At 46.0% G+C, this 24735-nt stretch overlaps 1 protein-coding gene across 1 annotated transcript; it reads left to right on the forward strand.

Annotated features, from left to right (window-relative positions):
- Positions 1 to 18335: 18335 nt before the first annotated feature.
- On the forward strand, positions 18336 to 23103 carry LOC123136073 (anthranilate phosphoribosyltransferase). Its single transcript, XM_044555358.1, has 10 exons — positions 18336 to 18756; positions 19218 to 19697; positions 19775 to 19932; positions 20072 to 20155; positions 20246 to 20298; positions 20555 to 20636; positions 21189 to 21296; positions 21680 to 21803; positions 22145 to 22230; positions 22392 to 23103. Exons 1-10 carry the CDS (start codon positions 18399 to 18401, stop codon positions 22611 to 22613), a joined length of 1755 nt encoding a protein of 584 aa, XP_044411293.1. The 5' UTR covers positions 18336 to 18398; the 3' UTR covers positions 22614 to 23103.
- Positions 23104 to 24735: the final 1632 nt, after the last annotated feature.

Here is a 24735-nt window from a genome sequence, read left to right on the forward strand (position 1 = left end):
CCTCCCCCGCTCCACTGGCATTACTATTTGATGATATTTTTAAAAAAATTATTACTGTCTTATAAAAAAATTACTGTTATGATTTAAACAAGTTTGAACATATTTAAACACAAATAAGTATCAAACAGCATTTTAAATGCATAAAAAAAATTTTGTGGAGCCTAGGAATCGAACCCAAGACCTCCTGGTGTGAGAACTGGCACCTGACCAGTCAAGCTAGTAGAGGGGAGTTGATGTGGATAAGGTCAGGTGGGAGATAACCTGTTGGCTCGAGCGGAAATAAAAAAAATACTAATGGCGCACCAGGTCGAGGTGCGCCATTAGCATGTATATACTTATGGCGCACCGAGGGGTGGTGCGCCATTAGTATTGTGCCCCCCTACTTCGTATCGATCCCCTCTCTCTCCCTCGCCTGAGCCCTCGCCCTTGATCCCCTATCTCTCCCTCGCCCGAGCCCTCGCCCTCGATCCCCTCTCTCTCCCTCGCCCGAGCCCTCGCCCTCGATCCCCTTCCCCTCTCCTCTCCCGACGCTGCCGCCCCGCCGCCCTCGACGCCGGCCAGATCCGCCGCCACCTCTGCTCGAGCTGCTCCCATCGACCACGCCGCTGCTCGCGTGCTTCTTCTCTCCCGCGACCCCGCCATTGAAGGTCTCGCAAGGTCCTCTTCTCCTCCCCCTTCCCCTTTGTTCGATTCAATTGTGCCGCCGTCAAGGTTCCCTGATGATGCTGGTTCCTCTCGCGCGCAGGCTGCACGCACCTCGGACCGCGTGTGCCTAGTTCTTCCCGGGACGCTGCCCCGACCCTACTACCCTCGCCATCAGGGGAGCTCGTCAAGGTATCATCCCCCCCTCTCTCTCTCTTTGCTCTCTCCATCTCTCATGCTCTGGCGTGTTTTTTTCCTAAGGGACGAAACTATGTTCTCTTGTTGCTATTGCTAGGTGTTTTTGTCTGCCATGTACGTACATACCTAGAGTAGTTGATTAGATGCAGAATTCTTTGTTTGCTGAATTGCTGAATTGGAAACTGTATCATCTGGTCTGCGTGTGACACGCCATTTTAGCAAATTCTTTGTTTCTCTTGTTCCATTGATACAATATCAGATCATGTCGATGCATTGGTCTGTATCCAATTACTCTGCTTTGCACTCCCGGTTTTTATTGTATTAAGAGTATCAGTATCTAGCGGTCTGAGCATTGGTCTTTGGATTTAGCTTCTATCAACTGTGCTGTCTATGCTGCAAAATTTCAATATGCTCTGTCTATACTGCAAAGCTGGTAAACATGGAGTTTCCATACTTTATATCTTAAGTGAAACTGAGCGTACTATCGATCCTTGTTCCGATTTTATCAGTTTGACTTTTGGTTCAACCAAATGAGTAATCAGAGTTTAGTTGCTACTGTTCTGGTGTAAGCTATGGCCAATATATATATAAGATTCTTTCACTTGTGTCTGTACCAAGATCAAATGTGTGGGGAGTTTCTCTTTGTTGATATATTATTCCAAGAACAATTGTATCAAGCAAGAATATTGACTAAGGCATTGTTGCAGAGATTCTGAGAATTAGCAAACGATTTTGTGTACTGTCCTCTGTTCTTTCTTATTGGTGCGGTGATTGCTGAACAAGATCCCACCTGAACTTGCAGAAAAGAAGGACAAAAAGACTTAGTTGGTAACTGCTGAGGACTAACCTGATTTGCACCAATATTAGTCAATCAGAAAATGATCCATCATAGCTTTTGAACAGACTAGGGACAGTTAGGGACAACATTATGTCTAGCTAGGAACTGCAAATTAACAATAATCACAAGTAGGAGGGCCTAGTGACCCCGGGCGATAACTGAATGGTCAAATTCAAAGGTTGTGTTCATATTGGTCAAATCAAGTTATCTATGGAAATGCCACATTCTGCTGCAGCCAAACACTAAGCATTCATTGCTCCACTAGAGTTTCTACCTCTTATCTGATAAATGGTTTTATGAAAATGCCTTCATGGGTATATAGTCATGCAATCTGAATTTATGTTCAGCACTTGAAGGAAAAAACTATACACTCTTTCATCTGCCTGTTTGTGATTTGATAGTTGTAACTGTTCACCCGCATCTTGTATGTCATAGTGATGATTTACTCAAGTGGTAATTGGACACTAATATGATTCTGAAGTCATATGATAGTTGGTGTTTTGGTTTGTGATTAACATTTGACAATAATTAAATTGTTGTGAAGTAGTGAGACCCTGGAAATGTTACTTATATATGCATAATGCTCTTACTGCTCTGGAAGGATTGGACAAGTGTGCACGAATGTTTCAGATAGTTGGCCGAATGATATTTAAGCAAGTAGCACATTGCCTTGTCCACCTGGGATAATGATTTTGCAGGTACCCCGAGAGGCCCTTGAGTTTGCCGGAATGTCGATTAACTTCTGTTCCGGCAAATTCGGGTACTCCATATGTCCTATTTTCAGCAAAGGTCATGCTGAAATTTTCCGTGAATTTTAGCATGACTTTGCTAAAAATAGGACATATGGGGTACTTGTGACTAATGCATGGGCCGGGGTATCTTAGTAGTTAATTAAGTAGGATCAAGTGCCCCGGCGTAGTTGTGACTAATGCATGGCTTTTAGGGTGCCTCGGTGTCGATAAAAACCGAAATGATGAAAGGTTAGGCTTTTAGGGTGCCTCGGCGTCGAAAAACCCTCAATGATAAAAGCTTAGATTTTAGGATGCCTCGGTGTCGACAAACCCTAAATGATGAGACCATGATCTTGTTCCTTGACAATAACCAACTTTTTGACCAAACTTTGTTTCTATTTAGAGAGAAACATGGCCCACAACGATGAGGCCGGGGGTTCGGGCGGCAAGGCATTCTGGGAGCTGTCCCAGGAGATGAAGGAACAACCTCACTTGTATGAGGCCGCCGCCTTCCCCACCGATCCTGAGACCACGGATGGTGCCGCCGAGGATGACCACACTGATGCCACCACTGATGGTGCCGCCGAGGATGCCACCACTGATGATGGCGGCGCACGCACAGATGGCAGCCAATCGAAGAGGCAACGGAAGGACCGGCGCCCGATCGTGCTCCGCACCCTCAAGGAGGAAGTTACTGAAGTGGACTCCAACGGGAATCCAACGGCGCCCGAACGAATAGTCAAGGGGTACTCGCTTCAGCTCGGGTGCATTGTCCGGAGCACCGTCTCGATCAACACCGAGAACCTGAGGCATCCTGACCGAGGGAATTTGCACAACCTCCTCTTCACGAAGCTGCACGAACGATACAAGTTCCCCGCTGAATTTGAAAACACAAGCCTCAAAGGGAATAAAGTGAACAATGCTGCCCTCACGAAGATGAGCAAGGCCCTGTCTACTTGGAAAAGCAATGTGAAGAGAATGATCGAGAAAGGTGAGAGTTATCAGAAGATCAAGGAGAAAAATCCTTCGATCACCGAAGATGACTACAACGACTTCAAGATCAATTGCTCGAGCACCGCAACCTCCCAATCAAGTGAGTGGGGGAAACAAATGCGGGAGCTGAACATAGGGGAACACACACTCGGTCCCGGCGGTTACAGAGTGGCGGAGCCTATATGGGACAAGGAGGAGGCGGACCGTGCCGAGCAAGGCCTACCGCCCCTCTTCGATAAATACGGTGACAAGCAGACCAGGAACTTTGTCAGGGCCCGGTACAAGAAGGACCCGAAAACAAAGGAGCTTACCACGGATCCGAAGACCAGGCAGCTTGAGCTTGTTCTGGTAAGGAATACACCCCCGCGTAATTAGCTCCATATGGTTGCATTCTAATTAATGAAGCCAAATTTCTAAATGGTTCACATTCCTTCCACAGGCGACTGAAAGCAGTAGCGCGGGCTCGACTAAGAGCAACCCTTGGGACACCACTCTAAATAGGGGGTTGAATGTAATGAAGAACAAGGATAAGCTCAGTAAGCCGACGTCAGCTGGTCGTGTGGCCGGCAAAGGCTTGTCAACAAAATGGGGGTCATACTATACCGCTGGTGTGCGGAAGGAGAAAAAGACCAGCTCGGAAAGCCAGGCGCGAGAGGTTCAAGAACTCAAGGCACAGGTGGCGCGGATTCCGAAGATTGTCCAAGAGCAAGTGGAACAACGACTCGGAGTGACGATCACCGCCCTTGTGCCTACCTTGATCTCGGGGTTGAGTGCGTGGATTGCGGGCGGCCAACAGGGGCCGCCCCCGATTCCTAGCTTCACGGCCAGCAACTCGCATAATGCGATGGCGGGGCCATTGGTGCCTCCGGCGGAGGCGACATTGGTGTCTCCGACGCCGGCACGGGAGCTTAATGCACCCGGGTGTACGCCGGCCAGCACCTCTGCAGCAAGCGGCACCTCCGTCAACTGCACGCCCGCCGTTGGCGGTGCGTCGACATTAGCCGAGCTCGACGCCATCATCACGGTAACTAATTAAGCCTCTCTCGGCCGAGGACTTCATCTCCTTGCCTTTGACTGGGCATCCCTGACGCCCTACATGTTTTCGCAGGGCGCCGCCGACGTTCCGTGCACTCTCCTCCACTTCGTGAACAACAAGTTGGTCGATGTCGCCAAGGGCAAAATCGTTCAACCGGGCAACCCCTTGTTCCACGATACCCAGATGCCACCCAACTTGTTTAGGGTTCAACTGGTTCGGGTGCTGCCAGGCTGCGACGACTTGTTACCTCCGATTCGACCCGTCGGGGCCAACGATGAAGATGTGATGACCCTCAGCGCCTGCCTGAGCTGGCCCCTGCTTTGGCCGAAGAGCCAGATTCATTTGGGGGCGGGGGACACCACCCCAAAGACAACACCGCCAGTCATGCCGGCGCCAAGTCGGCCCCATGGCAAGACCGCCGTAACGGTGCCGGACATCCCTATGCCACTGGATCCAAACATGCATATGGCACAGGATCAGAACGACGACGACGACGACGATGATACATTTGGCAACGTCGATCAGTACTTTGCCGATCATGGGTACGATGGCGACTTCATGGGGCCTCCTTCTCAAGAACCAAACCCAACAAAAGACGTGTGCGATCTAGCTGGTACCACGGAGAAGCCAAGTTGCAACAGGCGCCATCTGACGTTCAGCTCTCAGGAGACGCCTCCAGCTGCCGACTTCACCGAGCCTCAGATAGGCGAGGTGCGAAATATTATCAGCCCCAACACACTCAAGAAGGCGGTCTGTGAGCAGAACTCGGTCCCATTACAGGAGAAGAAGAAGGCACGCAAAAGAAAGACTAAGAAGGGTGCGAGCCAGCCGGCACCGAGTACGATCCGTGCTCAGGACGGGCCACCTTCACCGCAGGATATCTCGAGGAGGGTGCATGTGGCGGGTAGGGCGATGCTACCGACAAATATGCTCAATGCTGCAACCGGTGCTATGCGTAGTCTGCATGACAGTGTTCTTTCTTTGGAGAAGCGGCGTCTCAGGGAGAAGGATGTGGCATACCCAGTTTTCGCGGCCAAGGTGTCAGAGGGCAAGGGCTTTGTGGATAACTCCATCGGGCGTACGATTGTCCTGCGTTTTGATGACATCCACGCTATGTTGAACCTTCATCCGCTGCACTACACCTTTGTTCGGCTATTTTCGCTGAGTATGGAGATGCGGATCATTCGCGACAGGACCCCGGACATCGTGATAGTCGACCCCTTCTACATGCGTGCCAAGATCTTGGGCAGCGCTGGGGACCGCAAGTCGCGAGTTCTTACCTCGAAGGCGTCATTCTGGCAAACCAAGATAAGGATAACTTCCTCGTGCCTTACTTTCCCGAGTAAGTCCTCCCCTCAACCGGCCCGTAACATATGAATTCTTACATTTCGATCGTTTTTCTTTTAACATTCCGTGTTTTCTGCAGTGACACATGTTGCACGCTCATCCTCCTAAGCCCCAAATATTCCATGGCCACGTATTTCGACCCGGACCGTCAGTCGAACGTAGACTACACAAATGTCAAGAAGGTTCTTGATGATGTTCTCCCCGGCTACGCCAAATCTGGAGGCACCTTCACCAGGCCTATTCGTAAGTACGGCAAGCACGTGTTCTCCCACAATACGACGTTCTGCTGCGTCAAGCAGCCGCCTGGCGGTCAGAAGGGTGCCTACTACGCCATCCATCACATGCGGGCGATCGTACGGGACCATCATCAACTTCTGCTACCGAGTAAACTCAAAGATTGGGCCGCGAGCGTGTCGGCAATCCAGGACGCGGACCTCCGACAAGAATTCTTTCGCATCCAGTCGGAGTTTGCGGAAATCATCCATCAAGATGTCCTTCGTACCTCGGGGCAGTTCTACCTCAGAAATCAACCGTCCAACAGTGACATCGACACAATGCTACAAATGCAGGCTGACAACGACCGTTATTTCATGACTCCCACGATAGACGGAGGCTTCATCCACGCTCAGGTCCCTTGAGTCGAGTCGAAAGCAGTGATGCTGTGTCTAGTTCTGAAACATCGATTGGCTCATGTTGTAATTAAACTTTAATGAACTTGTAGTATGTCTCTTTGGTTTCGAGAGTCGTTCAACTTAGATGTAATCGATGCTATTAATGTCTTGCTTTTCTCTTTCGATCGTTCTGTTGCATAATTATATATTGCTTATGTATTGTCTGTGAATTGGTACTAACGTTTTGTTTGGCTAGTGCATAGCGATGCCGACGTATGTCGTGTACAAGGGTAAGGTTCCCGGAGTCTACGATGACTGGGAGGAGTGTCGGAGACAGGTTCACCGATTCAGCGGTAACAGTTACAAAGGGTACACCACTAGGGCCGAGGCCGAATCTAGATACGCCCGCTATCTAGCGGGAGAGGGGAGGGAGCGTTGGAGGAACCGGATGAAGACGAGTTTCATCGTGATGACCGCAGCTCTCTTCTATGTGATGGTAGTTTAGATGATCGATATTGACTTGTAATGTGAAGACAAACTCGCTACTCGCGGTCTCGAGACTTGTAATATAATGTTCTATCTTTGTTCGATCTTTTCAATTCGGAGACTAATATGATGAATTGTATTCGGAGACTAATATGATGAATTGTATTCAAAGACTAATCTTCTATTGTATTCGATGAATCTGTTGTTGATGTGTGCTGTCTATATTTTGTCAAATTATACATTTTGTAACCTGTGCAAAAAACAGAAAATAAAAAAATAAAAAAACCTAATATTCATACTAATGGCGCATCACATGACAGTGCGCCATTAGTATGACAAAGCATACTAATGGCGCATCACTGGTAAGTGCGCCATTAATATGCCATGGTTACTAATGGCACATCCAGTGGTGGTGCGCCATTAGTATGCCAAAGCACCTGGATATACATGGCCCCTGGGAGGCATACTAATGGCGCACCCTGGCCTATACTAATGGCGCACCCGCGGTGCGCCATTAGTATACCAGATACTAATGGCGCACCAGGTGGTGCGCCATTAGTAAAAATTACTAATGGCGTGCTGTTAATGGCGCACCACAGATGCGCCATTAATGGCCATACTAGGTGCGCCATTAGTAGGGGTTTTTCTAGTAGTGAACACGGCGGAGGAGCCGGAGGAGCTCAGTCCTCGTCGGAGTCGAGGTCGATGAAGACCTTGGCCTGCTCGGCCTTCATGACGCGCAGGTCCGCCTCCTTGGACGCATGCGTCTGCAACGCCAAGACACCCTTCTCGAGGAAGATCCGCTCGTAGTCAAGGTCGCGGCGGCGGAGCGCTTCGGCCTCCTCCCGCTCCCTCGTCGAGCGCTCCATGATGACGCACTCTAGGTGCTCCTCCTGCCCCGGGGGAGGTAGTCCTCGGGGCCGATTACTCCTCGACACGGCGGCGCGTCGGCCTCGAACTTGACGGCGAGCGACCCGAGCTCCTCCGGCTCTCTCTTGACCGGAGTGAGCCGCGAGCTCGAGGCGCCCGCGGACGATCTCCCCGCAGCAGAGGAGCCGGAGGAGGTGTGGTGGTGGACCGCGAGCTCGTGCTCATACTCGACGAGCTCACGGCGTTCGAACGCCTACGACGGCCGGCTCCCGTGGTTGAGCCACCTCCGTGCGCCCCACTTGCATGCGGTGGCGGCGTTCCGCGTCATCCCCACCGCTTTCGTAGCCATCCATGGCTTTTTTAGGCTCGCCGGCGGCGAGAAATTGGGGCAAAGGAGGAGGGGAATCGCGGCGGCCGAGGCGGAAAGGGTTTGACCCGTATCCGAGCGGTAAAACTGCATACACAGCGGTGCGCGGGGGGAGGGGGGGCACGGTAATTTTTTTACGGGCCGAGCCCGAGATATGGTGTCTATTCTAACCAGAAAAACGGGCCGAATCCGTATACTCGCCAGAATTATACGGGTTCGACCCTTTTACGAGGTCTGCTAGAGATGCTCTTAGTCCTAGTATTTATGGTCATATTTTGACCATAATATTAACTAATAAAATATTAGTAATACACTAGCACATATGCCCGTGCGTTGCAACAGGAGATAAAATAGTATGCATTTAAAGTCAGTAAAAATTATGTGCGCAAGCAAAACCCTGTGTGCACATGAAAAAGGAACATTTAGTTTCTCGATGTCGCTGCGTGTGAAGGAATCAATCCATTATTTTTTCATTTATTGATCGAGGGAATTTAAGATCTTTGTTACATCATCGTACTCCAGAGGAGGCCCATGAGTTGTTTAATCTACTTTTCCTTTCAATTCTTTCAATCGAGGGGATTTTAAGGTATGAAGTTTCTGAACATTCTAGGAAACATGAACAACTTTTTAAATCCTGAACAGTTTTTTGAAAATTATGTACACTTTTGGAAAAACGATAACAAAATATGAAAGGTAACATCTTATAAAATTCACAAACATTTTCTGAAAACACCAACTAACATGAACATGATTTGAATTTTTGACCATTTTTTTAAAACAGGATGATGTATTGAAAATTCATAAGATTTTTAGAAAACGTGCATCTTTTATACACAAACATTGTTTTTAATTGTGATAAGTTCACAAAACAGGAATACTTTTTGAATCTAGAGCATTTTTCAAAATACCATTTTATTTTTAGAAATCTCAAATAATTTTGAAAAACAACAAATATTTTTGGACAAATGGGAAACTTTTTGGAAGTTTCGAATATTTTTCAAAATAGCAACAAAATTTTAGAATTCTGAACATTCTCCAAAAAAAATTATTTAATACTGAACATTTATTGAGAATTTTTAACTTATGAAACAAATTCTAAAAGAAAAATAAACTTGGACGGGAAAAAGAGATAGGGAAAGGAGAATAAAAATAGAAGTAAACACAGAAATAAAGAAAAATGGGTTAACCCATTATATGTTCGCCTGTGCGAAACTCCGACTATTTATCATCCAGTGCGGAAAATAAAATTTTCATAGCTGTGTGGGTAGAAAAATAAAGGGGCTTGCTTCGTTGGGCCACAGCGCGCGGCCCCATGTATGAAAATTCTTTTTCTAGCATAGAAACACATAAGAGCTGCACCGGATCGTGTTGGCCCAAGCCATGAGGAGAAGGAGGTACAGGACAGGATGGTGGAGTTGTCTTACAGAGAAGAAATCATGATGAGGCAGCGCTCAAGCATCAAGTGGCTCTCGGAAGGAGACAGTAATACAAAATATTTTCAGAAAAAGGCAAGTGCAAGGAGGGCAAATAACAGAATAGTTCAACTTCAACGACCAGATGGATCTATGAGTTCGGATCCGGAGGAGTTGGCAGGGATGGCCACTGATTTCTATAAGAACCTATACACATCAGAAGGTAGCATTGGCATAGAGGAGGTACTATTTCACATCCCTGTGAGAGTTAACTGGGATACGAATGCTAAACTTGATGCGCCTTACACGAATGAGGAGATAAAGGAGGCACTATTTCAGATGTTTCCAACCAAGGCTCCCGGTCCTGATGGTTTTCCAGCTCATTTTTTCCAAAGGCACTGGGAGCTTTGTGGAGATGAGGTGACGGGAATGATCAAGAGGGTGCTGAGAGGAGAGGACTCACCGGAGGATATTAACAGTACGTTCATCGTCTTAATTCCCAAGATTGCAAGTCCGAAAATTCTAGGACAGTTTCGGCCTATAAGTCTGTGCAACGTCATCTACAAGATCGCGTCAAAGGTCTTAGCCAATAGGCTGAAAGTAATCCTCCCCGAGGTGATCTCCGAAGAGCAATCCGCTTTCGTTCCTGGACGTCTTATAACCGATAATTTTATAACGGCATACGAGTGTCTCCATTACATGAAGTCAAGGAAGATCAAGTCTAACATGTTTTGTGCTCTCAAGCTCGACATGATGAAGGCGTACAATAGGCTAGAGTGGACTTACCTTAAAGTTGTCATGCTCAAATTGGGGATTAGTCCCATGTTCACGGAAGCGGTGATGAGGTGCGTTTCATCAGTTTCATTTTCTGTGTTATTTAATGGTGGAAGATTAGATGATTTCAGGCCCTCTAGAGGTGTGCGCCAGGGGGACCCAATTTCCCCATATCTTTTCCTCTTGGCAGCAGAGGGGCTCTCGTGTTTATTGAAAGCACAGGGAGTGGGCGTGAGGGGCCTCTCAGTAGCGGCATCCGCACCTGAAGTGAACCATCTGTTGTTTGCCTATGATAGCCTCTTATTTTTTGAAGCAACGACTGAGTGTGCAGCTAAGGTGAACGAGTTGCTGAAAATTTATTGCGATGCCTCAGGACAGCGAATAAATATGGACAAATCTTCTATTTATTTCAGCAAGGGAGTTTCTGAGGCAACCCGGCTGGAAGTGAAAAATGTGCTGGATGTCCATAATGAGGCGTTGTCTGAGAAATATCTGGGCTTACCAAGTGATGTGGGTAGAGCCAAAGAGGGCTGTTTTAAATATCTTAAAGACAGAATTTGGAAGCATGTTCAGGGTTGGATGGAGAAGTGTTTGTCTACGGAAGGGAAGGAAGTCCTTATTAAATCTGTGGCTCAAGCAATACCAACGTATTCTATGGCGTGTTTCAAGCTACCGTGGGGTCTTTGTGAGCATATAAATAGCCTCCTGAGGAAGTTCTGGTGGGGCAGCAAACAAGGGTAGTGGAAGCCGGCTTGGGTATCTTGGGAAACAATGTGCAAACCTAAATATATGGGAGGAATGGGTTTCCATGATATTGAGCTTTTTAATCTTGCACTACTAGCACGCCAGGTGTGGAGGATCCTGCAAGAGCCAAATTCACTAAGTGCTAGGGTATTGAAGGCGAGATACTTCCCGGATGGAACCATTCTTGAGGCGACCTTGGGAGCTCATCCATCCCAGGTCTGGTGATCGCTGTTAGAAGGACCAGATGTTCTTGCTTTGGGCCTAATAAAGAGGATCGGCTTGGGGGAGAACACGAATATTTGGCATGACAACTGGCTGCCGAGGGACTACGCGTTAAAACCTTTGTGCTCTATCTCCCCTGATCCCCCACAAGCGGTCTCGGAGCTTATTGACCCAACCTCACGGACGTGGAGTAGAACAGGCCTCATGGAGCACTTTGTGAAGCCGGATGTCGATGTGATTATGAATATCCCACTCAGTTTCCGAGTGCGACAAGATTTTTGGGCTTGGCACTACGATAAGCGAGGGGTTTTTTCAGTACGGTCTGTGTACAGGATGATCTCAGGTATCAAATACCAACGCGAGGAGTGGCTGGAACATCGAGCAAGCAATTCTAACAAGGAGACAGAGAAGAAAGCATGATCTCATATATGGAAAGTTAAAATCCCATCAAAAGTTAAAGTTTTTGTATGGAGGTTGGCTCACATGTCTTTGCCAACGGGGACAGTACGCCACAGGCGGAAGATGGCGACTTCACCGGCATGTTCTATATGCAATGAAGAAGTGGACTCATGGCGGCATTCCTTGTTTGATTGTCGTATGGCCAGATGTGTTTGGGCTTTGAGTGATGAAGATATCCTCGAACACATGTTATCTAACATAACTGATGATGCGAGGCTGTGGATTTTTTGGCTGTTTGAGAGCACACATCAGCATGATCTAGCCAAGATCCTTGTCACGATGTGGGCTATATGGTGGGCTTGGCGGAGAGCGATTCATGACAATGAGTATCAAAGCCCATTATCAACTTTCAGTTTCGTTAATCGCTATCTTGAAGAACTTGGCATGGCAAATGCTGAAAGTGCGACTAGCCCGAGACCTGCTATCCAACATAGGCCAACGAGATGGCTACCACCTGATGACGAGGGTGTGTGAAGATAAATGTGGACGGCGCGATCTCTCGCCGAGGAACCACAGGGGCGGCAGCTGCAGTGTGCAGGGACAGATTTGGAAATTATATGGGAGCTTCGGCAATTGTTCTTGATGGACTAGCTGATGCTCCAAGCCTTGAAGCCCATGCATGTAATGAAGCTCTTGTCCTGGCCAGGGATCTTAATGTTTCACATGCGATAATAGCCTCTGATTGCATGCAAGTCGTCACAGACATCAAGAGAGGTGCCAACGCCTCTTATGCTTTTCTGCTTAGTGAGATCAATGAGAGGATGAATGATTTTGTAAAGATTAGCTTTTGTTTTGAGAGAAGGGAGTCGAACTTTGAGGCCCATGCTTTGGCTAAGGCAGCGTCGTCGCTCCCGGCGGGTCGCCACATGTGGCTAGGGATCCTACCAGACATAATTTGTATTCCTTCCGTTTTGAACGTTGAATAAAATCCCTAGTTTCACCTTAAAAAACATAAGAATGTAGTACCATCTCGGATAGAAAATAAAATCTTTTCAGCGGTGAACGGATGAAAAAATTAACGAAACGCACCTTGCTTTATTAGTAGGTATAGATATAGATATAGATATAGAGGTATGAGTTGCAACGGGCGAAAATTATCATAAAACCTGCTCCGTGTGATCACACACGCCATTTCTTATATACAATTTTGATAAAATCAGTAATAAGTTTATACTTTATCGCTTTTCGAAGTATAAAATGTGGACGTAAAGAAGTCACCCTAACATTCTTCATCTAATGGAAACGTAGTGGTGCATCGAATAGTCTAGTAACCAGTTTATATTTTACTTTTTGGAAAAACACAAATATTTCTTTATTCAAAATTAATTAAAAAATTGAACTTTTTAATCGTTTTATTAGAATTGAAACATGTTTTGAAGATGAACATTTTTTTTGAACACCTGTTTTTCTGAAAGAGATTTTTTTTTAATTTTTGTGATCAATTATAAATGGTTTTTTTAAAAGTGGAACCTTTTTTGGGAATTTTGAGGATTTTTTAAAAAATGTGAACATATTTGAAAGCAAGAAGAATTTTAAAACGCTCTTTATCTTAAATAAACACACACACGCTCGGTGTTTGCAATTAAAAAAAGGATTGTTGGTGTCCAGACCATGTAGTATAATGTTGAGAAAGTCGTAGGGATGTCTTTGATGACGTCTCCTTTAGCTTAGTACTATCATCGGCTGGGAGGAATTGTGTAATTGTTTTTAGCAAGATATAGAGACGGTGGAATTGTTGCATATTATTCGAGAGTTTAATAACTAATACAATTTTGAAAGAATATTCAAAAGATTGCAAACGAATTTATTTTGAAGAAAGGGTAGTGGCGCATTGAAGTGGGTCGTTTATATACAAATTTTTTTCTTAATATTCGAAAGCGAACTGGTTTTTACTATGTTAATTTTTTCTAGAAATATTGGTTGTTTTGTTTGCAAGATTATATTCTGTTTGTTTTGCTTTGCACTATTTGAACTTGGCCAAAGACTTTGGAGAGGCCGATCCACACACACTCTTCCCATCATCTCCATAAAAAATAAAGCAACCATCCCTCAAAAATATATAGGGGGCTTTCTCCTCTGGTGTTCATTGCCCCCCATCTTATCTTCTCTCTTAACCCGATGGCGCCCCATCTGCAGCTGCCTTCTTCACCGATTTTGCTTCAAGGGCCTGGCTGTTGATTCAAGGGTCGTCCTGGCGATCCAATTTTCCCAGGCTGTCTTCGTTCGTCAGCCGGTTACGGCACGGCTGCATATGTGCGCTGGCTACCGGGCCTGCGCGCGCGTGTGGCGGAGGCCGGTCGGTCTCGCGCAGCGGTGGCCTGTTCAGGGTCGTCCTCGGCGGGGCCGCGTGGATCAGCGCCGGGGCTCCGAGCTCCGGATCGGCTTGGTCGTGGCCAGCCCACCGTTTCGACAGCGCGTTGCTGCAGGGCTTCGGGCTCAGATATGGCCGGTGGGCGTGTGGATGTGCGTGCAGGTGCAGCGGCTGCCCATGGAGCGCAGGATGTTGGTTCTCTTTCCTTCTTTAAGAGATTAGCTCAAATTTCTCTGTAGGCTGGGCATCCAGTGCTAGCTTTTTCAATTCATGCATGACCTTCCTCTCGGGCTCGCTTCAGCATCTTCAATTGGCCTTTTCTTGGCTTGTTGATTCTTACAATGTTGAACGTATATAAGTTGCTAGGATTTTATATAAAGTGGCAGGGTGGGACTAATAACTAGACTATGGAAATTTTAGCACTGGCATGAAAAAAACTCTGTTTTCTGCCTTCGTAAGGGAGGGGAGGCTTCAGCGGCCCATAATTAAAATTCTGGCCCATTGACCTACGATGCTAGGACGAGCGACAAGGTAATAAACGCAACTTGACGGTGGATACGCAGGTACAAATATAGAATAAACTAGCAAAAGAGCCCATACGTTGCAACGGGAGAGAAAACATAACACACACTCTTAACCCAACAACCATCACCCAAGACCATAATAGGTCCATCTCCTTTATTTTTGCGAGGCATCATATTTGTGTTGCCGCTTATCCTCCTTCTCACCCTCGCCGGCGATGACCTCGGTGTTCACACAAAAAAAAACGTGTTTGAATATGTTTAATCCTAAGGTGTCTCTTTCTCCCTCTCTCTCCCTCGCCCTCCCTCCCTCTCTCTTTCCCTCTCTCTCTCTCTCTCTCTCGATGAGAAATCTATTATTTTCCCTTGCGACATTTTTTAGAGGTATGCATGTGTAGTTATCGATATTTTCTTTTTCCAATATTGTTACAGTGGAGCGTTTATTTGCAATCCGGGTCGCCGCCGGTACGAAAGGAAAACAGATCTTACGCTATAAATTATAAGTTTGCTCCCAAAATGATATTTTAAAAATATTTAACAGGTAAAATTAACATCATATTTAGATTCCACATATTTTTCTAATAACATTTCATATATAATATGTTAAAATCGAAGTTACGGTTTAAAAAAATACGGATAATTTAGAAAAACATTTATTTGACTTAAATATATTCCAAAATAATATTCAAAAATACTTAACAGGTGAAAATAATCTCATATTCATATTCTACATATTTTTCTAGTCAAATTTCATATATAACATGTTCAAATCGGAGTTACGGTTTAAAAGATATGGATGATTTAAAAAAACATTGTTTGACTTAAATATGATCCGCAGATGAATTACCTAAAACATTAGGGAGGGTTTTAGAAAATGTAAAATAACGGTTCGGGTGTGACTTAAATCCGGACTGCGGGTTGATTTCAATAAAACACAAGGACTTTTGTGTAAAATATGAAAAACGATTCGTTTTAACTTTAAATAGGACTGCGAGTTGAATTCTCTGAAATAGAGGACTTTTCTGAAAAATGCCATGAGGACGAAAGAAACCCAATTTACTTTATTATTATGTAAAGATACGCAGGTAAAATAGTACCACCTCGGAAGTGGAAAATAATATGTAGGTGAAAAAAACTGAAAGCGTAAATTCACAGGAAGAAAGCGTATTGTGACGGTGAACCCGACAAAGTCAATCCGTGCGTTATTATTAGGGAGAGATAGCAAAAATCATAGGAAACTATGTTCAAATAGGAATGCAATGATATAATTTCTGATAACATGCAATAATATTTTTTAGTTAAATTTAAAATCAAAATTGGGCACAAGTACGAAGGGGGCCAATAAATCAGAACGGAGATAGTACTATGAACGAGTAAATAGCAAACACCTTTTCCTCCTGGGAACGAAACCACGCACCGAACTTATTCACAAACAAGCAGGGTTGTTGCCACACTTACGAACTCCTGGTCGGCTCGGTTACGTCCCCAGAAGGCGCACGTGTACGGCTTATATAAAAGGACGGAAGTCCTTGTGCCTAGTGTGCTATGGCTGACATCGAGAATCCCCACGTGGACGAGGGCAGCGTGGCGGTGGCAGAGGCGGAGCCCGCCGAGTGCAGCCGGCGCGTGTACATGTGCCTAGTGTGCTGCGTCGCCTTGGCGCTCGTCCTCGCCTTCCAGAGCTCCTTGGATTTCAAGGACTCCCATGCTGCGAAGACCATGCTGGGCACCGCGGTGGACGTCGGAGGGTTCCTGGCCCTCTTCGTCGGCAGCTGGTTCGTGTTCATTTCCATGGTACTCGTGGGCGAGTGGTTTGAAGGCAATCCGGAGGGGAGAAGGCTTGTGGATAACCTGATCGAGTCTGATCGCCCTTTCCTGCTGGAGTCCTTCCTTCAGGTTAAAAGGCGCATCGACCCGGATCAGCATGTAGTGCAAGTAGATGCATAGTCGTCTCATTCAAACATTTTATTCTTCGTTTTTGTACTGTTGTTAGCTGGAGTAACACTATTGTACATTTGTACTGTATATATACTGTTGATGTTGTTTCCTTTAATAATTGGTTAGTTTCAGTGCCAAATAGGAGTATATTACAGTTTTTTTTTTGCAATAGAGGGCTTTTGCCGATTTTTTTTCAAATAAAGCATGTGTAGCTCGCGGATGTGTTCGTCGCTATTGCATCAAGAGCCTTGTTGCCATTGCAGCAACCCAAGTTGCAAAGCATCCTACCTCATCCCTAACCTTCTCCTGAGCATCGCCTGTTGCGGGCTCGTCGGAGAGGCACGATGCCACACCCTTATCCTTGCCCCCTCCTTCTTCTCTTCTCCCTTCCCCTCTCTCGGCTCCCTCTCTCCTCTACACTCCAAAACCGCCCAAGCTCGGCTCGCTGCCACGCCTGCCCATGGCATCACCGCCCATCGCATTGGTCAACGTGCACACTGTCAAGCCCTTCTTTGTACTCCGCTCCTTTTTCTTCTCCTCTCACTCCTCCTATCTCACCTCCCTCGCTCTATGTAGATCTCTCAAACTACCCGAGCTCGGTTGGCTAACGCGCCTGGCCATGGCGCCACCGCATGTCGGTGGAGAATTATGTCTTCGTTGCGTCGCCGTGGGGATTTATGTTGGTCATTGCCGCTACGGGATCTAGCTACCGCAACCCACCCTCATGCTCGGTCGGTCTACAATTGGCCCCTTGTTGTGATCTAAAGGAATGCATGAGGGCTGAGTTGCAAACCTGGACTATGCTTAGCGATATCTTCCGTGCCGAAATCTAATCGGACGGCATGGGAAGCGGTCGACGTGCGTGACGGATACATCAGTTGAGCCCAATCGTTTCTCTATATATTATTAATTATTCAACAATGTTAAGAAAATCCAAGCGTCGAAATGGAACAACCGGTTTATAGAAAAATATAGAAGAAATTGAGGCCATCTGTCTCAAGCAATATCTCCACAAAACCAGCTGCCCATGGAGGCTTGGTGTAGAAGTGAATTCTCTAGCCAATGCAACAAAAGACCAATCTGTGGGAGAGGGCCGGACATTAAACTCCAACACATGGACCATAAGCCACAGTCGGCATGTGACCGGACAATGAAAGTACACTTATCCTAGACAAAATCTTCAAGAAGGGATTATCACACGGGCATCAACGTCGATAGGTACAACGAAATGTTGAGCTTGGGATTTACGTTCTCGAAGTCGAGTTTTTGAATGAACACCTTCAACAAGGGGACAACACACTAGTGTGGAAAATGCATGATCTAGTCGGAGGCGAGATCAAATGTTTACCTGAGAGAATCTGCATCCTTGTTGTTGAAGTCGTCACTGCCTGTAACCTCTCTAATAAAAGACACCTTCTTGCTAGCTGAATCTCGGGGCCGAGAGAGCCCAACGTCCGCCCGCTTCACTCGAGAAAACACCAGAAGCAGGTTGAGAGCCTCACGTCCCCGCATCCAGCTACTAGGGCACCACCTTCGATCCTAATCACCGGGGGTGGGAGGGACGAAAGACGAAGGATATGTCGCTGAAGCCTCCAATGTTTGGTTTAGCTTTTTAGTGAAAAACCAAATACTATTTGATTTTTTTGGGTTTTTTTAGGCATGTTTTTTTGTTGAGAAAAGGCATTTTTTTTTGAGAAAAGGCATGTTTTTTGTTGTTGGTGAAGTAGATGTCAGAAACGCGGGCCTTGTAGACCGGAACCCGGCCCACCGTACATATGCATTGGGCTCGATCCAACCCGCTAGCTGGGTGCTTCCTCGGTTCTTCCGGCTAAAGTGGTGTCGTCTTCGTCGTCGTCTCCCTCCTCGCCTCGGCGGCGTTGACTCTGGCTAGCGTCGCCATGAACTCTCTACTTCTCAGGCCGCTCCCTAGCGCGACCACGAGCGGGAGCCTGGTCGGTCGGGTCTCCCCGGCGCCGCTGAGGCGTCCCGGCGCGGTGGCCTGGCCCCGCGACGGGAGATGCCGTCGCGCCGGCGTTGCGGCGGCGGGGGCGTGGATGGAGGAGGCGGGGACGGCGGTCCTTGAGGAGGCTGCGCGGCGGAACCCGGCGTTGTCGGAGACTTACCGGCCGGCGGGGCTGCCCCGGCCCAACGGCACGGTGCTGGAGGCGCAGGGGCGGGTGTGCACGGGGCCCGAGCAGACGCGGCCGCTCGGGGAGGAGCAGGCCATGCGCGTCCTCGACACCATCCTTCGCTCCGGTGAGCCTCCCCCCACTCTTCGGAGGCTTTGTTTTCGGTGATCGCTAGCTTCGATTCTGCGTTTCTGGCAACCTTTTGGGCCGCTAGCGAGAATGGTTGGTTGATTTTCACATGTAGATGAGATAGCTTCACAAGTCACTCATGTGTGCTGCTGCCTGTAGAATGTAAATTGGCTATTTTTTCTTACAAGTGCTGCTTTCATTGGCATCCATGGTGATTGATTGCGACTTGCGAGTGACTGGAATTTAGAAGTTTGCTGCAAGTCTGATGCCTGCTTTCTGTTGTCCTAGACACATTGTAGAGTTCAAGTCAGATCATGGCATCTACTCAAATTGTTATTGTTTACAATTTGCTAGTAAGGTTTATTTGAAATGCACTGATAGGTCTGCTTCTGAATCTGTTTATTTTCATCGCCTTCCATCAAATTTCATGTTATATCTTCTGTTTGAACTCATGTGTAGCGACGGGGGAACTCAAGGACGAGCCGGTGTCCAGTGCACAGCTGGGTGCATTCTTTGCTGGCATGACAATAAGAGCTAATTGTTTTCCGGAGGCCACCCAATGGAGTGAGGGGGAGCGACGTGCCATGAGCCTATTCTGGCCACGCCTTGTGCATGTTCTTCCTCCGGAGGTGAAGTTTATAGCAGACCCTGAAGGAACGATCATGGGAGCAAATGGTTTAACAGGACCTCGGTATATTGGTCAAGGAACTGCAGAGATGAGACTCGTTGGTGCTTTGAGGGAAGTGCTTGCTGGTGGCCATTTAGGTTATGAGGAAATTCAGTGTGTACTAAAGGATGTTCTACCATTTGGATCGATGGGTGCAAGTTCACCATCAGTTAGTGAAGCACTGCTAGCAGCATTTTTAATTGGACAGCGGATGAATAGGGAAACCGATCGTGAGCTAAAAGGATATTGTCTAGCCTTTGATGATGAACTAGGTAGCACTAAGTGGGCTTATTTTTCTTAAACTGTGTAGAAAAACAAAACAATTTCATTAACACCACTTTTTTATCAGGCCCTCCCCCAATTGCTGATGTTAATTCCTTGACACACTATGGTGAGCCCTATGATGGGAATACACGCTTCTTTAGGAGTACTCTGTTTGTTGCGGCGGTTAGAGCCTGCTATGGTGAGGCTTGTCTCCTTCATGGCGTTGAATGGATGCCACCTAAGGTCAGTGTGAAGCATATGCTGCAGTAGTCATCGTACATAAGAGTATTCTTAGTAGTATCAATCTTGTGGTTTGATGGCAGGCTTATCTGTTATATAATATATGAAAATCCTGTGTACTATTTAAAATCAAGGTTTTCAGGGCGGCATAACAGAAGGGCAGATGCTTAAATTCATGGGTGCAAACACACACTTGTCTCCTACACAGGCCAAAACACTATTGGAGGTGTGTGTGCAGTTCTGCATACTTTGCTGACAACCTTTTATATTTTACTGCTGGTTGCATCTGACACATGAAATGTTTGGTTGCTTTCAGGATAAGGATACTGGTTTTGCATATCTAAATCTCCAAGAAGCTTGCCCACCATTGTAAGTCCACATTTTCTTGGTAGCTATGTACCAATGTCTCAAGGCATCGGTGATTGAACACTCCTGCAGATGTTCCATTTTGGATGGAAACTGGCTTTGCATATTAGAAATAGCAAGAACCTTATATACTTTCAATGTGAAATCATCTCTCTGATTTGACCTGTAATCCTGTATTAAAACAAATCATTTGGTCAGGTAAGTTAGTGGTATACTCGACTTGCATGCAAAGGTGTTTACTTACTTGGTGCTACTGTAGATATTCAATTATCGGGCTCAGGGAGCATATTAAGAAAAGACCACCGTTGGCTACCTCTGAGAAAGTTCAACAATTTGTGAGAGTGAGTAACTCTTCCCATTGTGTGTTATTGTAAGAAGTTAAGAACTGATAGCATGAGAGCAATTCTATGATATAGTAATTGTTCAACTCTATGTATTGGTATGCTATATTTACAGTAATAATTTGTGCTTATTATGCAGAGATATTGCTCACAATTTCACAGCTGCCAGACCTTCAATAAACTATTTATACAAATATGTAGTGCAACCTAATGTTTCCCTTTAATAGTAAGTTGACTGCCAGTTTAAAAACTTACGTTTGCAAAGTGTTTCCTGGGATGATATTTCATACAAATTGTTAAAATATTGTTTTGAATACAGCAAGTAAAGATGACTGGAGTTATTTATTTTTAATTATTCAATTCCACGTCATCGAAGGTATTAGACATATCTTATAGGTATCACCTACTTTATGAGATTATAGGAGTATCTGATGAGAAGTATCGAAATGTCTTTTTGTTATTTGGTCATCTACATATCTGTTCTGTTGTAAAAGTTGCAAATGCTGCTTCACTTAATGCTACTGGTTTATGTCTTTATTTGTTTTTCACCAGGCACGGGGAAGGGAGTCAATGGTTGCTGGATTTTATCATGTGGGCTATGAAGATCCATTGCTTATGCTTATGAGAAGGAGAACTGTTCATGCTGGATTAGTTGTGAAGGTAAGTACTTTTTTTTCCTTTCTCTCATGCCATGAGGGTTTGAACTTAATGTTACTGTTATTTGTTTGCCCTACCTAACCCAAATTTATTACCCCCTCGGATCCATATTAATTGTCGCTGCTTTAGACAAATTAATATGGATCGGAAGGAGTATTATTTATGTGATTTTCTTAATAACTCACTTGTGGAAAACTTAGCCTGTTTGCATCAATATCATTTTGAGTGGCATTTCTCATGGATAGAATTTTCTCTGGATTTTTGGATCCAATACAGTTCTCCCTCTATTCTTCTTATCTGAATGCATATCTGGTCGTTAAATACCATTCATTTCTCAATTTTTTGTTTTTTACCCCTGCTAAGACAAATTTATGGTATCCACTTAGGGTGAGGAAGGTGCACTTTCTTTGACAACCAAAGAAAGATCGGCCCATGCTTCCAAAGGGATTCCAGTGAACCACTGCTCAGGGTTCCGGACACCAAGCAGCGCAAACTTCTCCGAAACTGACGGTACAAACATGAAACCTGCCACCCTTTTTATTACTTATATATTCACAGTGGTCACTATCATGTATACTGGAGATGGCAGGGCATTTTTTATTCTACCACTTAGGTGGAGGGGAATTTCCTTGTTGAATTAAGAATATCTTGAATTTTCTCATGTTCGAGATTTGTGTTATACCTTGGTTACTTGGTAGCCCATTCATATAGAAGAAGATGCATCTTTATGCCATTGATAAGCACAAAGAATACTAAGATTTTCAATTAGGACAGCCTGCTCTGATTTGTGAATGCCCGAGAACTTGGTTATGATATGATTCCAGTCTGAGCTTATCTCGTGTATCTTACAGGTATTTCTAGAGAAAGCTTCAGAGTTGCTGTGAATGCTCAGGAACTTGGTTTCAAGTCCACCGAAACTCCAAGAACTGATAAATCAGTAAGTCCTTTTTCCCTGGCTATGGTCGCTGCTATCTCCATTTCAAATTTCTACTACCGCGTTCCAATCGAGGACACCTCATTCAACTTGTTAACGCCATGTGTTTTCTCTATGCATAGTTGTTATTATTTTTAACTTACTGTGTTGCCAAACTGAACCAGGTACTGAAAAACTTGGAGCTGGGTTTGTCAGCGCTGGGTGGAGACAAAGGGCCTGCTTATGACCGAATAGTTCTTAACGCAGCTATGGCTGACCACTTGTTAGGCTGCAGCGGAGCTCAGGATATCAACTCCGCGCTTGACAGGGCAAGAGAAGCCATCGACAGCGGTAATGCTCTGAGAAGGCTCATGAACTACATAAAAATCTCGCACAAGGTGTCCTAGCTAGTCGCAGCCGTGTGCTGACTGTACAATTTTGGTCCCAATATATACTTTGCCTTTCTCAACTGGGAAATCGCCTTACACGCCACTGGAAAATTTTGTAACCCCTCGTCATGGTAGTGTCACTGAGAAGGTAGTGTCACTGAGAAGGTGGGGCCAGGCCCCACATGTCGTTGACGCAAACGATGAGAAAGTATTGCAGTGGCCGAAAGAGATTTGTCTTTCAGTTTGCTCAGTTGACACGGAGTGTGGACTTGCGCGAATGCTCTCTTACCAGGCCTTGTTAACAAATTAAGTTTAACCGAAAGGAATCACAGTTTGTTGAGGATTTTATTTGCGGTGAGAAATACTTGGTTAATCTAATGTTGGTCATGTCATCAGAGGGGGCGATGATCTGTATAAACATATGCAAACTATGTTCTTGAGATGTGGCTGTGTGAAATGCTGAATACTTGCATCAGCTGTGAAGGTTGGATGTGTTATATTTTGTTTTCGTTAGTGTTTTTTTATAATGGCTTGACTATTTACTTCAAAATAGAGATGGTACTCCGTGCATTACTCCGGAGATTGGTTGAAATTATTTCAATGATATATGGTAGTATGAATCATTAGTATTTGGATTAACATTATGAAAATTTAAAACTGAATACATATAATTTTTTGTATTGAACTTGCACAGTTGTAGAATATTTATTGTAAATGAGTTGCATGCTTAGTGCATCTTAAGATGGGTTTTTCTCCATGCGTGTGCATGATGACATGATGAGTTGATGAATTGACATAGTTCCATATTGAAAGAGTTAGAATATAGTTAGTTGGATTTGATAAACTATAGGGCAAGTCCAACGCCATGCTCCTTCTGCTATCATCACTGAATTTTCTGAAGTTGTGGAGCACAACAACATTGTGGAGCCAGAGTACCCTGTCTTGCTCAGTTGGAGAATGTGCTCCCCACCAGTAACTCCCAAGTCCTTGGTGATCCTACCGTTACGAGCTCTGCAATCAATGCCTCACCTGCTGTCAACAAGCGCAAGAAGGTCAACGCTCCTTTGGATGTCCTTGAGCTACGCCGCATCCGCCGTTTAGCTGGTCTCAGTGTGGGTTTCAAAGATAAGGTTGCAGCTACCAAAGCCAAGAACCTGATCAACTGCAAGAAAAACCTCTCTGCTGAATTTGAATATGAACTCCGTGATCCACTGGCTGCGCCCCCACCTGAACTTCCACTGGCTACCATCCAAGCCATTGCCACGAAGCAGTGTCAGATCCCTCCTGAGGAGGTCTCTGGAGAGCTACTGAAGGCCACTGTTGATCATGAATAGTTTTAGCTATCTTGCTTATTGGTCTTGTAATAGTGTCAAGACCTCCTTAGGCCTTTCGTCCTTTTGTTATGTCAGACTCCGTTGGTCTTTATGCGATGTTCAACTCATGCTTTGGGTTTGTAAGGAGTTTGTAACGCCCCAGTTTCGATGCGCCAGGTGTCTGTCAGTTATTCGCCGTCGTTGCCATGTCATTTGCTTGCGTGTTGCATTTTGCCATGTCATCATCTGCATTTCATCTGCATATTTTTCAAAACTTGCATCCGTTCGGGTTCTCCCGGTTCTCTCCGTTGTCCGTTCGGAGTCCAGACCTCTCTCGCGCGCCCGTCGTTCCCTCTCAGACGTTGTTTTCGTGAGCGGGTGTTAAATTTTCTCGGAATGGCCCGAGGTTTGCCAAGCGGCCTTGGTATAGCACCGATAGACCGCCTGTCAAGTTTCATGCCATTTAGAGGTCGTTTGATACTCCAACGGTTAACCGCGTAGCCCGAGACCCCTCTTTCTCTTTGCAGCCCAACACCCCTCCAAAGTGGCCCAAAACCCATCCTAACCCCCTCCATGCTCTCGGTCGTTCGATCACGATCGTGTGGGCGAAAACCGCTCCTCATTTGGACTCTCCTAACTCCCAGAATCTATAAATAGCCCCCTCCCCCGAAATTCGCGGATCAAATCCCCCCGAAACCCTAGATCCATCCCTTCCGCGCCGCCGGACATGTCCGCCCAGCGACCGGACTTGTCCACCCCGCTCCCCCGTCCAATCAGATCCGGCCACGTGGCCTCGCCGTCATCCCTTCGCCGCCAGCCCGCGGAGC

This window comes from Triticum aestivum, chromosome 6B (assembly GCF_018294505.1).
Source record: "Triticum aestivum cultivar Chinese Spring chromosome 6B, IWGSC CS RefSeq v2.1, whole genome shotgun sequence".
NCBI lineage: Eukaryota > Viridiplantae > Streptophyta > Magnoliopsida > Poales > Poaceae > Triticum > Triticum aestivum.

Coding starts and splice junctions, on each gene's coding strand:
- LOC123136073 (XM_044555358.1), top strand. CDS start 18,399: ATGAACTCTCTACTTCTCAGGCCGCTCCCTAGCGCGACCACGAGCGGG. Junction 20,299..20,554: donor CAAGAAGCTTGCCCACCATT/GTAAGTCCACAT, acceptor GTGCTACTGTAG/ATATTCAATTATCGGGCTCA. Junction 22,231..22,391: donor CTCCAAGAACTGATAAATCA/GTAAGTCCTTTT, acceptor AAACTGAACCAG/GTACTGAAAAACTTGGAGCT.